This window comes from Spermophilus citellus (assembly GCF_964194105.1).
Source record: "Spermophilus citellus genome assembly, chromosome: 6".
NCBI lineage: Eukaryota > Metazoa > Chordata > Mammalia > Rodentia > Sciuridae > Spermophilus > Spermophilus citellus.
This window is the reverse complement of record NC_138187.1, coordinates 118,859,292-118,875,128: the sequence shown is the minus strand read 5'-3', so window position 1 is coordinate 118,875,128 and position 15,837 is coordinate 118,859,292. Positions and strand designations below refer to the sequence as shown.

The following is a 15,837-nucleotide window of genomic DNA, read 5'->3' as shown; positions in this document are numbered from 1 at the left end:
ATTTTTAAAGGTTGTCTTCATCATCAAAAACTCACTGCATCTGTATGATCTTGATTAAAACCAGGCCAAGGGGAGTGCAATTTTATTTCTTTTATCACATGGGTTTTCTTACATTCTTATATTTAATCAGTTTTACTTTTCAGAGTCCATGTAAACACAAATATTATCTTGTTGATTGTTTTAGGTCATTGAAATCATTGCTGCCTTGCAACAACACTGAAAAATTCACATCAGTTGATTGATTTTGATTATTGTAGTCTGTACTTAGATAATAACACAAAGCTATAGTTTGGATTTGAAATATTCCCCAGAGGCCTACATGTAAAAAGACTGGTCCAGTGCAGTTAGGAAGTGGTGGGGCTTAGCTGGAAGAAGTTAGGTCATTGGGTATGTGCCCTAGAATGAAATGTTTCCAGCCCCCTTTTTTCTCACTTTCTTTCTCCCTGCTGCCAGGAGGTGAGCAGTTTCCTCCCACATGGGCTCCCTATGTGATATTGTCTTGCCAAGGGTCTAATAACAACAAAGCCAACTGACTGGGTTGAAACCTCTAAATCCATTAACCAAAGTAAACCTTTCCTCCTCATAATTGTTTATCTTATATATTTTATCACAGTAATGAAAAGCTGATGTATACAGCTTCCATCTAAGGGTAGTACATACCTATTTGTAACGTGTATAATATGGCTAACTATATTTAACATTATGTTTAACCCAGGTTAACAAGTTTCCCATTTCTTTTGAGTTCTGAACCTCCAGAATTTCCTGATTTATGTTGTTGGACTTGATGGGTTGAGATTCCAATTTAGAATTCTCTTGATTTTTTATTCCTGTTGTAAAAATGCTACATCAAATTAATGCTACTTTTAGAAAAAGGGGTTGGGAGGGAGGAAGGACAGGAAACGGGGTGGAAAATCATGCTATATGTGTTTTAAAACGTACCCTAGAGAATTTCACCTTTATATGTACAAAATACCAATCAAAAGTAAATAAATATAAGAAAGATGAGTAGAGGAAAGAAAATGTGAGATAGAGGTGGCAAAGGGTAGGAGAATGGGGATTGAAATTGAATTCTGTGAATGTATGATTTTGTCAAAATGAACCCAGCTTACTATGTGTAACTATAATGCTCTAAAAAACAAACAAAAAACCCAAATTGATACTACTTACATGTTACAAATGAAGCCAAATCCCCTTTATTGTCATGTCTTAACATTTAATAACATTTATTCAGTGATCACCCTAAGCAAGCTTTTCCAAATAAAGTCATATGTAGAGTTGGCCTGACACTTTCTCCTGTTATTTTATTAATCTTGGTCTACCTTTTCTTTGTAGTTGTGCTAAGTATTATGCTCAATAGTAGATCATGTTTATATAGTAAATCGAAATTAGTAAATCTAATGGATAATATAATTTACTCAAGTTGCAACTTCTATAGAAATCATCTTAAACATATTCAGACATTTTTCGTGTAGATTAATATTAATTCTCTGTAGGTAATATAGTACAAGAGGTGATAAAGAAATATGTTGTTTTATCATTGATTCAGTTTTGGAACATTGTTGAACTATGAGAAGAACTAGGATTCTTTGGAATCAGATTGTTCTGGTTTTGAGTACTGACTCAGCCATTTATTAATATTAGCTGTGGAGTTGAATACATTACTTCTTTTTTTTCTCCTTTTTTGTTTATTTATATATGGCAGCAGAATGCATTATAATACCTACTACACATATAGAGCACAACTTTTCATATCTCTGGTGTATACAAAGTATGTTCACACCAATTCATGTCTTCATACATGTATTTTGGATAATAATGACCATCACATTGCACCATCATTTCTAATCCCATGCCCCCTTTCTTCCTCTGCCCTATCTAGAGTTTGTCTATTTCTCCAATATTCCCTCTCCCTATCCCACTATGAATCAGCCTTCTTATATCAGCTATTCTGGGTCTCTTATTTTTCCAGATGAATTTCATGATTTTTTTTTATTTCTATGATGAATGTCATTGGGATTTTAATCGGAATTGCATTAAATCTTTATGTTGCTTTTGGAAGTAAGGTCATTTTGATAATATTAATTCTGCCTATTCAAGAGCAAGGTAGATCTTTCCATCTTCTAAGGTATTCTTTGACTTCTTTCTTTAGGGTTCTGTAATTTTCATTATCTAGATCTTTTACCTCTTTTGTTAGGTTGATTCCCAAGTATTTTAATTTTTTTGAGGCTATTGTAAATGGGACAGTTTTCCTCATTTCCCTTTCTGAGGATTTGTCACTGATATACAGAAATGCCTTTGATTTTGGGGTGTTGATTTTATATCCTGCTACTTGCTGAATTCATTTACTAGTTCTAGAAGTTTTCTGATGGAGCTTTTAGGGTCTTCTAGGTATAGAATCATATCATCAGCAAATAGTGCCAATTTGAGTTCTTCTTTTTCTATGTGTATCCCTTTTATTTATTTTGTCTAATTGCTCAGGCTAGTGTTTCAAGAACTATGTTAAATAGAAGTGGTGAAAGAGGGCATCCCTGTCTTGTTCCATTTTTTAGAGGGAATGCCTTCAATTTTTCTCCATTTAGAATGATCTTAGCCTGTGGCTTAGCAAAGTTAGCCTTTATGATATTGAGATAGGTTCCTGTTATCCCTAATTTTTCTAGTGTTTTGAACATAAAGCGGTGCTGTATTTTGTCACATGTTTTTTCTATGTCTATTGAGATGATCATATGATTCTTATCTTTAAGTCTATTGATGTGATGAATTACATATGTTGAACCAACCTTACATCCCTGGGATGAATCCCACTTGATTGTGGTATGTGATATTTTTTATATGTTTTTGTATTCGATTGCCAGAATTTTATTGAGAATTTTTGCATCTATGTTCATTAGAGATATTGGTCTGAAGTTTTAATTCTTTGATGTGTCTTTGCCTGGATTTGAAATCAGGGTGATATTGACCTCATAGAATGAATTTGGAAGTGCTCCTTCTTTTTCTATTTCCTGAAATAAATTGGAGAATATTGGTATTAGTTCTTTAAAGGTCTTGTAGAGTTTGGCTTTGTATCCATCCGGTCCTGTGCTTTCCTTGGTTGGTAGACTTTTGATGGCATCTTCTGTTTCATCACTTGAAATTGATCTGTTTAAATTGTGTATGTCATCCTGATTCAATTTGGGCAAATCACATGACTCTAGAAATTTGTCAATGCCTTTTATATTTTCTATTTTATCGGAGTACAAGTTTTTAAAATAATTTCTAATTATCTTCTGTATTTCTGTAGTGTCTGTTGTGATATTTCCTTTTTCATCACGTATATTAGTGATTTGAGATTTCTCTCTCCTTCGTTAGCATTTCTCTCTCCTTTGTTGCCTAAGGGTTTGCCAATTTTATTTATTTTTTCAAAGAATCAACTTTTCTGTCAATTTTTTAAATTGTTTCTTTTGTTTCAATTTCCTTGATTCAGCTCTGATTTTAATTATTTCCTGTCTTCTACTGCTTTTGGTGTTGATTTGTTGTTCTTTTCCTAGGGCTTTGAGATGTAATGTTAAGTCATTTATTTGTTGACTTTTTCTTCTTTTAAGGAATGAACTCCTTGCAATGAACTTTCCTCTTAGAACTGCTTTCATAGTGTCCTAGGGATTCTGATATGTTGTATCTGCATTCTCATTCACCTCTAAAATTTTTTAAATTTCCTCCTTGTTGTCTTCTCCAACCCATTGTTCATTCAGCAGCATATTATTTAGTCTTCGTGTGTTGGAGTGGATTTTATTTCTTATTTTATCGTTGATTTCTAATTTCATTACATTATGATCTGATAGAATGCAGGGTAGTAGCTCTACTTTTTTATATTTGCTAAGAGTTGCTTTGTGGCATAGTATACAGTCTATTTTAGAAAAGGATCCATGTGCTGCTGAGAAGATAGTGTATTTTCTCATTGAAGGATGAAATATTCTAAATATGTCTGTTCAGTCTAAGTTATTGATTGTATTATTGAGTTTTATAGTCTCTTTGTTCAGCTTTTGTTTGGAAGATCTAGTGATGAAAAAGGTGTGTTAAAGTCACCCAAAATTGTTATGTTGTGGTCTACTTGATTCTTGAACTTCAGAAGAGTTCGTTAGATGAACATAGATGCTCCATTGTTTGGGGCATATATATTTATAATTGTTTAGTCTTGTTGGTGTATGATTCCCTTGATCAGTATTGCAGTGTCCTTCTTTATCCTTTTTGATTGACTTTAGTTTGAAGTCTATTTTATTTCAAATGAGGATGGAAACTCCTGCTAACTCCTGCTTTCTTCTGCAGTCCATGTGAGTAGTATGATTTTTTCCAACCTTTCACCTTCAGTCTGTGGATTTCTTTTCCTATGAGATGTGTCTCTTGGAGACAGCACATTGTTGGGTCTTTTTTTTTTTTTTTCCATCCAATCTGCTAGTCTATGTCTTGTGATTGGTGAGTTTAGGTCATTGACATTCAGTGTTATTATTGAGATACGATTTGTATTCCCAGCCATTTGTGTTTATTTTTGCTATTTAACGTGACTTGGTTTCTCGTCTGATTAGATTTTTCTTTTTAGTATAATCCTTCCCTCTGCTGATTTTCATCATTATTTTTCATTTCCTCCTCATGGAATATTTTGCTGAGGATGTTCTGTAGTGCAGTCTTTCTAGTTGTAAATTCTTTTAACTTTTGTTTATCGTGGAAGGTTTTTATTTCATCATCAAATCTAATGCTTAGTTTTGCTGGATATAAGATTCTTGGTTGATATCCATTTTCTTTTTGTTTTGTCAATTTTTTAAATACCTTTGTATATGTTGTTCCACGATCTCCTGGCTTTGAGGGTTTGGGTTGAAAAGTCTGCTGAGATACGAATTGGTCTCCCCCTCTGTGTGATCTGATTCCTCTCTCTTACGGCTTTTAAGATTCTGTCCTTATTCTGTATGCTAGGCATTTTCATTATAATGTACCTTGGTGTAGATCTGTTGTTTCTTTGTACATTTGGTGTTCTGTAAGCCTCTTGTATTTGATTTTCCAATTTGTTCTTGCTTGGGAAATTTTCTGATGTTATCTCATTGAAGAGATTGTGCATTCCTTTGGTTTGAAACTCTGTGCCTTCCTGTATCCTAATAACTCTTAGATTTGGTCTTTTGATGCTTTCTCATAATTCTTGGTTGTTCTATTCATGGTTTCTTACTCTTCACTGTGTGATCAGCTTTATTTTCGAGTTTATATACTTTGTCTTCATTATATGACTTTCTTTATTCCAAGTGATCTAGTCTTTGGTTATGCTTTCTATTGAGTTTTTTATTTTATTTATTGTATTCTTCATTTCATGGATTTCTGAGTGTTTTTTTTTTTTTTTTTTGAGTTTCTCTCTTGGAGTAATCTTAATTCACAGGTCATTTTAATCATGAACCTTCTGAACTCCTTCTTTGACATTTTGTCAACTTTGCTGTCCATGGGTTCTGTTATTATAGTGTCCTGGTTTGTTTGGGGCACTTTTCTTCCTTGTTTTTTCATGTTGTCTATATGTCTTCCTTTCTTGTACTGTGAATCTGAGGTATTAACAGTTTCTTCACTATATTCTTGTAGTACCCGTGCAAATTGTCTGTACCTTACGATGATGTTTCCCTTCCAAACCCTGCTGGTGTCTCTCAATGTATGCTACTGCATTTAAAGATGGTGACAGCAATAGCCAAAGTAGCTCGAGGTAATAGTTAAGGTGCCCCAAGATGGAAGCAATGTCTTACAGAGATGGGACTAAAAGGATGGGCTTCACACTCCCTTTGTCATGTCTGCTCTAAGATGCAGCTGCTTGTAGGCCCTGTCTGTTGTCAAAAAGTTAGGGGCTATCGTATGCGGAAGGCTATGGTGATGACCGCAATGTCCCAAGATGGAAGTGAGTTAGGCTTAGGCTCCCAGGTTGTGTGTGGGGGGTGTGGTGAACTGGGACCTACCCTGGACCTGGGTACTGTGCAAGTTGGTGTGGTCAGATCTGGGCCAAGGCTAGGCTCAGGTGGGTGCCTGTTGGAGGGGTGGACCCGGGCCTTCTGTGAGCCTGGGTCCCACACGGCTGGTGTGGATGGATCTGGACCAGGGGGCTTGATCTCCCGTGGTAGTCGCTGGTCGGAAGAGGCGGTCCTGTGCCAGAGGCTAGGCGTCTGCCCCTCCAGTGGAGGGGTGGCCCAGGGCATACTGTGAGCCTGGGTCCTGCACGGGCTGGTGTGGGCTGTCTCTGAATATGTTACTTCTTTGCGTCTTACATGAGAATAATAATTGCCATATGACTAGGACTTGTAAGAGAATTATAAATAAAATAGTGTTAGGTACATGCCATATATAGTATAATTCAGATTTTTGTTACCTTTTTCATAGAAGACTAAGAAAGTACAGTACAATCATTATGGTTAAAAAAAATAGTAGGATTTCTTGGGAGTTTTTTTGGGGTGGATGGGGGTGGGAGGATATCTTAGAGGAGATTTGGGAAACTTGAGATTGTAGAAATTATCTAGCTATACTTTTTTCCTTTTGTTTTTAGCCACTCCCTTATTGCAATTTGTTGAGGGTCAGCCCTTGACACATTTATTTAAAAAAAAAAAGACAAATAGATTGATGCTTTACTTATTCATATAATCTTAATAGCAACTTTTTGCCTCCCCCCCAAAAAAAGGTTATTTTTTTAAAAAGCTGTTTTCTGCCTGATTCTGCCACTCTGTGCAGCTGCTACCCCCAGGAGAAACCACTACTTACTTTTAAATCTAGACCTTGGTATTTATTCTTCTCTCTATTCCAAACTAACATGTTATGTGGTCATATCTGTGGAGTCATTGATTTCAAGTATTATTTATTGAATTCCTATATTATGGTGGGCAAAGATTTAGTTCTCTTTTACACAGTCTGTCTCCTTGCCCCTGTCCTCTCAATATAATTAGTTTTTAATTATTTGTTAAATTGGTTTCAAATATTCATTATTATTTCTGTGTATTATTTATCACTGAACGTTGTAATGTTTCTATTTTTTCCTGAAATTAATTTTTAAAATTTTGCTTGATTTTTTCATGTTTAATTTTCTTAGTATGCTTTTCAAATCAAATTCCTCAGGTAATGCATCTATTATAATTATTTTCTCTGAGACAGTCTTTCTTCTAGAAGCATCTATTCTTTGGATGATTGTTTTCTGGGTTTACTCCACAGTTGTCATTCTGGGATAAACTTCCTGTGATATTTTGAATTTCTTCAGATTGATTTCCCTTTCTTAATTTTTATATCTTCTTTTCTCTGTTTACATGAATGTTTTTGTTAAGTCATCTCCCAGTGGTTTTGTCAAGTTACAATGATGATACAACAGCCTATGGTTTTCAGCATCCCTTCCCTCGAAGTCAACACAAGTGCAGGTTGCTCTTTATGCCTGATACATAACTATCATTCTGAGGTTTCTCTTCAATGTGATCCTGGAGATTCCCTTCCCTTTCTTGTGTTGGATCTTTATTTTTCTAAGTTATTGTCCTTTGGTACTCCCATCTTTTTATAGTGAACATCCTCAGTTTTCCTGAGAAGCTATATTTAAATTAAATTTGGATTGGAGGGGGCTCTTGTTTGCAGTTACTGCGATTTTACCGGTACATTTTAATAATAGTGTGTCTTGAGTATTGAATTTCAAATTGGAAATTATTTTCTTTTGGCTTTTCCAAAACATTTGTGTATGGCGTTTTTGCTTTTAGAGCAGCTATTGAAAACTTTGAATGTATTCTGATTCCTGATCAAATTTTTTTTTTTTAAAGAGAGAGTAAGAGGGGGGGGGGGAGAGAGAGAGAGAGAGAGAGAGAGAGAGAGAGAGAGAGAGAGAATTTTTAATATTTATTTTTTAGTTCTCAGCGGACACAACATCTTTGTTCGTATGTGGTGCTGAGGATCGAACCCGGGCCGCACGCATGCCAGGCGATCGCGCTACCGCTTGAGCCACATCCCCAGCCCCCTGATCAATTTTTGTGTATGTGACTTCTTTGTTTTCTTTCTAGAAGTTTATAGGATATTTCCCATTGTCCTAAGGTTTTATGATGATGTCTTTAATATGGCTCTTTTTATTTTGTGTGTTGGATATTCCAGGGCTCTTTTCAATTTAGAAGAGTTTGTTCTTCATTATGGGAATTTGTTTTTATTCATTCCTTCATTTCCTCCCATTCATTTTTGCTCTTTTGTAGAACTCCCATTATTTGTATATTGAACCTCATTGATTGGTCCTCTAGTTATATTACTCCATGTTTTATTATTTTTCTTTTCACTTTGTTTTGTGAAGAATTCCTCATCTCCGTCTTATCACTGTTGTGCCAAGTTTTTTATTTCTGCCATAGTGTTTTTAATTTCAAGCTCTTTGTTATTCTCTTAATATTTATTTAAAAATAATAATTGTTCTTGTTTTATGGATGCAATATATTCTCCTCAGTCTTTGAGAATATTAATGATATTTCCCTTTAAATGTTCTTTTTCAAATTGTTTTCCCTACATATTGGTTTTCTGTTTTTGCATTTTTTGTTGCTTTCTAGCTTCTTCAATGATAATAATACTTAGTTAGTTGTCCATGATTAGTTAGAACCAGTAGTCCTAAAAATGCAATTAGAAGCTGTGAGCATGTGGATATTGTCCACTTTAAACTTCACTGTAGAATTCTCAGGATGAACATTTTATTGGTGACTAGACAGATTTTCTATAGAATACTACTGGGAGGAAAAAGGTCTGCCTGTCCGCATTTTGGGAGCTCATTGTTACAAGGGAGCTGGAATAAATTTTGGGGGTGAGTGTGTGATCTGATCCCATTTTCAATATTGTGCCTATACTATGATTTGTGCTTGTCCATCATATCTCCAGGTGGTTAAACCTCTAGTTTTCTGCCAGGTTAGTGTGAGAAATACCTAGAGACCAAGTCAAAGCACAGCTTTCACTCAGTTCTCTTTATTTTGGTCCCTCCACTCCAATCCTTACTTCCAGAAGTGCCAGTTACTGTTTTGCAGATTCTTCAGTGTAAATAGGTAGAGGTGATTGTCAGCTTTACATTTACCATCTTAAGAGTCACCTTACTTGCATTTGTGTGTGTGTGTGGGGGGGGGCGGTTTGCTGGGGATTGAACCCAGGGCCTTGTGTATGCAAAGCAAGCACTCTACCAACTGAGCTATATCCCCAGCCCCGACCTTTCTTGCATTTATTGAGTTTCTTGTAGTTCATCTACTTCCCCTCCTTCTCCTTTTTTGGGGGGCAGGTGAGGGAATGTGCTGGAAATAGAATTCAGGACCTCTCACATGCTAGACAAGTGCTCTCCCATGGAGCTGCATCCTCATCCCTGGTTCATCTCCTTAAATTGTGTTGCTGTTCCCTCTTCTGATCTTGTACTTGTTGATACCAGTGGAATGTCTAGTTGGGGTCCAGGTTTTTGGCATCTTGAACATCTGGAAGAAACAGCATAGATTTAGTGATAAGTGAAAGTAACACTACATAAAGTAGGGCAGCGTGGGTCCAGAGTGTGGCTCAAGACTCTGATGTCTGGGTAAGTCTTGTCTTACAGGCTGGCCTGTGCCTCAATCCCCTCTCTGCAGAGACCTGATCAGAGTCCCATTTGTTTCCATGGTTACTTTATTTTTGCCTAATTAGAATACCGAACCTGTGGCAGGAGTTGTGTTGGAAGTTGTCTTGGTAATGGAACTTACCCTAAACAGGGACTCATCTCCCTGCTTTATACTCCAGCTGGCATTTTCTTATACTTCTGCTTCTGCCACCTTGATGTCCCAAAACTTATACCTCATTGTGAGTTATACCTTTGAAACAGGTTGCTTTTCTTTAGTTTTTCTGTTTACTGAAGTTGAGCAAGCCTACTTATTTATGTTCAAACTGTCATCTCAAGATGACTCTTTTTCCTTGCTGTATATTTCTTTAGCAGGTGTATGCATTAAAAATTGAAATTGTCTTTTTAAAAAGTTTTCTTTCTTGAGTTGCCATGTTGACAGATGTTATATAGAATATCTGTTATTGAGACACTTGTTTTTAGTAAATTTTATGTTGTCTATTTTTTCTCCAATTTGTTGCTTCACAGTGTAAAAACACCACTGTAACGATAGCTTGAGTTATGGCCCTACTTAAGGCATACAGAGCTGAGTCTAATACTTATATCCAAAATCTAATGTTGGGTTTTCTAAAATCTTTCTCTCTTGGCCATAAATGTATTTGGTCTTAAAGCAATGAATGGAAACTGTCACTAAGAAATATTTCTCTTTTTATAGACTGGTTATTCTTAGGTTTTAGCATATATCAGAATCATTGGATATCTTGAAGAAAGAGATCTCTGTACCCAATCCCCTTGGGTTTCTGATTCAGTAGGTCTGGAATGAAGCTTGCGATTTGGAACTTCTAACAGGTTTCCAAGTGATACTGGTGATCACACTTTAAAAATCACTGATATACACTACTGATTGCCTGAACTGCAAAAAAAAAAAAGAACATTGCCAAGATCCTCCTGTGAAGATCTACTGAATTGTTACATTTCATATTGATCTTTGAGAAAAACTTTGGGTTTATTCTGTTATTTCTCTCATTGCCTAAACTATATGAATGTTTACAGGAATGGCCTTCTGAGACATGTGAGACAGTTTGTCCCACCATTTTAATTATTCCTTTCCTTGGGGCTAGTGTTTTTTCTTTTTGAACTACTTGTTTTTTTTTTTTTTTAATATCTTTATTTTATTTTTATGTGGTGCTGAGAATCAAACCCAGTGCCTCATGCATGCTAGGCGAGTGCACTACCACTTGAGCCACATCTCCAGCCCATGAACTACTTGTTTAAAGTTTTATCTGACATCTTCCCTCCATCTCTTCCCTTTCTTATTAATTCTTTTGTTTTCTATAGCTTTTCTGGTGCTAAAAGAGTAACTTAGTATCCATTAGAGGTTTGCTCTGAGAGGGAGCCCTCATGTAGAAATGTTGCATTTATACCAGTCATGTGAGCTCTTGATTGATAACATGTTGATAGCATGTTGGGTATAGTTGTCCAGACTTGGAGACTTAAAACATTGAGGTTGGGCATGTTCATATGTAAACACAGATATCAAAGTCAGGACAAGTCTTTGCTGGTGAGAAATTTTGGATATGGCTATACATTTTTAAGAATTTAATTGGAAGCTTTGAATTGTTAATTTGACAGGTTAGGTCTTATAATTGTTGGTTATAAATAGATCTTGACTGGAACAGCTCTTTCTCTTATTTGATGAGAAACTTGGCAAAGAAAATGGCTTAAATTAGAGAAAATGGCCTTTTATCCAGTGAAATAGTTTCATCAAAGAGAAGCAGAATTTCAGTTTTACGAATATAGATTTGATTTTATAGAAATAAGTGATGGACAGGTATTAAAATATTCCAGAAGGGAGAGGTCTAAGTTACCTTTCTACTTTATTGTTCTCCTACCAGTGTGGCAGGAGAAACACTAGTACCATTTTATTGTTGATTTTTATAAGTAGCACTGATTTTGTTTATGTTGGTTAAGTTTCAGTATAAAGTGGGCTGATAACATACAAAGTCAATTCTAAAACTTTACTCATCCAGTCTTTGAGTTTTATTTAGGCACAAGCTCTACTTCATTGCTTGACCCTAGGAATATAGGAGTGAGCTAGTAGGACATTTTTAATCTCTTGTAATCTAATAGATGTCTAATATCTTATCTTGAAAATTGCTTCTTGCATGAATAATAACCCCTGTAAAGATAACATTATTTTCTAGCAAAAATTCATGTATAATTAAGACTTAGAATTTTCTTTCATACTTAAATTTTTCCAAAATTGTGTGTTTCTATAAATGGGATTTGCAGACTGTTAGCTCTGTGAAGACAGGGATTTTGCTTTGATCATTACTGTATTTCTGACATGAAGAACAGTGCTCGATAACACAGTTCTTAATATTTGTGAAAAGAATGAAAAATTTTATAGCTTAGAGTGCTGCCTATATTGTAATACTTAATACCACAAGGTGGTACTGTTGTACCATGAAATGAAGGCCTGTAATTCCTAGGCTCTCTTATGTAAATTCTACCACTAAATAAAATGGATGACTACTTACATGTTTATTGCCTACTTCAGTTATTTATAGTTGTAGCGTGTGATTCGTCTTTCATTACATGGTAGGGTCAGGGAGTGACATTATTTCCTAAGTAAAGAATAATTGGTTCAAATTTTTATAAAATGTTAAGTGAAATAGCAATCATAAAAATGTAGCATAGTACTGAGATTAGATTACTTTTTTTACCTTTATTTTGGGCAGAAGTGTTTCTTAAATGTCTGTTTATATTGAAATAATCTGCCAAGAATTTTTAATAAATTATCACTGAAGGTTAAATAATAAGAAGTTTGCTTTTGTTTTCAAAAGATTTTAAAAATTGATACCAAACTTGGATTTGACAATATTGTTGTCTCCACTCCAAAAAATTTTACTTTGCTTCCATTTTTCTTTTTGGGGTACTAAAATATGTCATTTTATTAATATATAGTTGTTTGTTATATTTTTATATATACCTATATAACTATATTGTAAAACTAAAGTCAATTTGTGAATTATCTTGGTTTCACTTCTATTTAGAACCAATTATTAATGATTGAATTGATTTCTGACTATTTTGGTTCTGTGATTTTCCTTAGACTGAAATCAAATCAGAAGATGGCCCAGGTTGGACAATTCTGCGTGATGATTTCATGATGGGTGCGTCTATGAAAGACTGGGACAAGGAAAGCGATGGGCCAGATAACAGTAGACCAGGATCTGCAAGTGACTCTGACACATAAAGCAGTCTATAGGAAGCAATATTTGCAATAATTTAATTTTTTCTAGAAAAATACTTTATCCTGTGACAACTGGGGAATTATAAGGATAGCATTTGGAAGGTGGGGGTCCCAAAGAATTTTAGCAGCTTTGGTGTTTCCTTTTTTCCCATAAATTTTGTTAAAATTATATTTTCAACTCCACATAATTTAAAGCAGTTTTCCTCAAAACATTTGTTAAAGAGAAATATTATTTCTATTTGACCACCATTTTTCTGGGATCATTACATATGTACACATATTGATCATGTCTATTGGTATATTGTTTTAATATCACCAGTGTTTGTAGAAATGTATTATCAATTCATAATTAAAATTAATGCTTTAAAGTTCATAATCCTGCCTTCTAATTCATACATCTGTGTAGTTCAGGGGAATAATTTGTGACACCTTGTTTTGTTCAGCTGTTGAGGAAAAAAAAAAACCTATGCTGTATTTAAAATTATAGTATTTCTGACATGGGGTGTTGTTTGTATTTAGATAAGCTGGAATGTGCAATTTAAGATACACCTGATTGCCAATTTTTACCTCCTTTTGTATACTGAATAATATAAAGACATTTTTAAGTGTTAGATTACTTTTCCATGAGAGTACCGAGGTGGAAATTCTTATGTATTTTTTTAATAATTAAACATAATTTGTTAGGAAGCTTATTGGACATGTTTTATTGTCTCCTTTCTATCTGTCTCTCTCCTTTTTCTCTCTCTTTGCCTTGAACAATTTAGTTAGTATAAATTCTTTCATGGACTACTTGTGAATAGTCAGAGAAGAGTCAGAAAACAAGTAATCTGCATCAGATACTGCATCTAATTTGAGACTTGGCTCCGTATCACCTTGAAGGTAATTACATTGGATGACTTTCATATCTGGTTGTTAAAATGAGAAAAGTAAAACTGTTTATTAATTATCATTTCTGTGAAACTTGGCCCAAGATCTAAAGTTTGTAAGAGAATTTGATAAATCTGATCTATTCCTTTCTGAAAAGGATCCATCCCTTTCCTCATTTTTCCATAGTAAAAATAGTTTCCTCCTCTCCCCACAATTGTACACACTTGCATCAATTTATATATTCAAGGACAATCCTATATCAATCACAATGTGCAAGAGTAGAGATGTTTATATTTTCAAACAAGTATTATATGACTAAAGTTAAGTTAGCTCATGGCTTGGTATTTGTTATCATAAAGGAAAGTATACACTGATGGTTAAAACAGCAAAGCTCAAAATGCAGTTTTGAATTTATCTCGACTTTTAAACTTTAGTGTCTTATTAAATCATAGAGCTCCCATTTTGTTATTTTAATATAAGTAAATATGAACCAAAAATTCTTAGTAGTAATGTAGGAATGCTTAATATCCCAATGTAACTTAACACAGAATAAGTATTTCAATATACTCTACAGTTAATTTTGAAAAAAAAAATAGTGCAACACTTGTAAACTTCTGTTCCCAGAACTAGAGATTATACTATATTGTCTTTTATTAAACTTGTTTTTAGGTCATACTAATTTTTTTTCAAAATTTTTTCTGAATAGCACATTCAAGTGATAAAAATGGTAAATAGCTTTTTCTTTACTAATTGCTTTAAAACATACATGCTTATAATCCTTTGTTTAATTTAGAAAAATCGAACAAGGTTTTCAAATTGGAAGTAATAAGAATATTTTCAGATTTTCTTCATTTCAATTTGAAAATAAAATTGAGGTGCTTGGGTAAGGGGGGAAGTTTCTTGTTAGAAGGCTATGAAAAAAATTTATATAGATGAAATGTCTTCTGTATGTTAATATTTCTGCATATTGGCTATAAATATTTAAGCAAAAATCACTGTATAAATATGAATCTAAAGATGGGCATGTTTAGAAACCAAGTGTGAACTACAGATGGGTGTTTTAAATAGTCTAGCTCTATACTCATATTACTTTGTATTACAACCTTTAAATTCTTCTGGCATCAGTTAGATGAAGAATTCTGTGTCTGTTAATCTTTCTACATTATCTTTGAATTCTGTAAAGAAGGGAAAGAGAAAGAACTGTAATCCCATTCTGCCCCTCCTTCATTTATCTAAACATAACAATATTAGGATTTTATTTTGGGTAACTAGAATAATATAGTAAAGAAATTACTTTTCTCTATTTAGAAAGAGCTATGCAAAATAGAAGCCAATAATTTAAAGGTATTATTACCTGGTCTGAATATTTAGATGATTGGGGTTAATATTTACACTGGTTACGGTTTCTAAGCATTGAAATTTGAAAATCAAAAGTGGTACTTGTTTAGGACTGAAAATAACTTAGAATCATTGTAGGTTAGCACTTTAGGGTGGAAGTTCAGAACATGAAATTGGAGTACTTACTTTATTTTCAGGGTACCTAGAATTCTTCATGGCTCAATAATTATTTCACTGATTCCAAAATATTCCTTTAAAACTCTTAGACAGAATAGTTCAGAAGCTTACCTTCAGTACTAGGAGCCTAATATGACTCATTAAAAGGTTCTGGCAGGCTTGAGGGCAAGTCCGAGTTCTTTAAAATATTTTTTCTTTTAAAACATGGGTGAAGAAAGAGGTGTATAAGTTTGGGAAACCTCTTAGGGCTTTTTAATCAATGTGTTATGCAAATATAAATATACTTTTTATTCAGTGGCCCCCAACTAAACTAATCCTGTATCTCTGCTCGTCTTCAGGCTGCATGAGTACTACAGAACTTTATTATAAAGCCATTGGATTATGGTTTATAGATGACTAAAGATGTTCTATTGAAATGTAAATGCAGAGAAGGTATAAAGTTGATGTGTGAACAGAAACATGAACAAACTGAAAGCATGAATTTTGTTGCCCAAGAGTTAAAGGAATTATAAAATCTAAGAAGGTGCTTAAAATGGATTCTTCAAGAAGCATGCTTACTTCTGTAGAAAAGATTGTAGATCAAATAAATAAGCTGGTACTTTTGCATCTTTTGGATAATTTTTTTCTTTTAATATATGTATAAACAGCAAAT

General features: G+C 34.1%; 1 protein-coding gene across 2 annotated transcripts in view; it reads left to right on the top strand.

Moving 5' to 3' along the window:
• Nucleotides 1–13,179, top strand: part of RRP15 (ribosomal RNA processing 15 homolog) — a 47,155-nt gene extending 33,976 nt beyond the window's left edge. For both annotated transcript variants that reach the window (XM_081297482.1, XM_081297483.1), the window contains one exon: nucleotides 12,663–13,179. In XM_081297482.1, coding sequence (XP_081153608.1) covers nucleotides 12,663–12,806 — 144 coding nt within the window. In that variant the 3' untranslated portion in view covers nucleotides 12,807–13,179. The remainder of the gene's footprint in view (nucleotides 1–12,662) is intronic.
• Nucleotides 13,180–15,837: the final 2,658 nt, after the last annotated feature.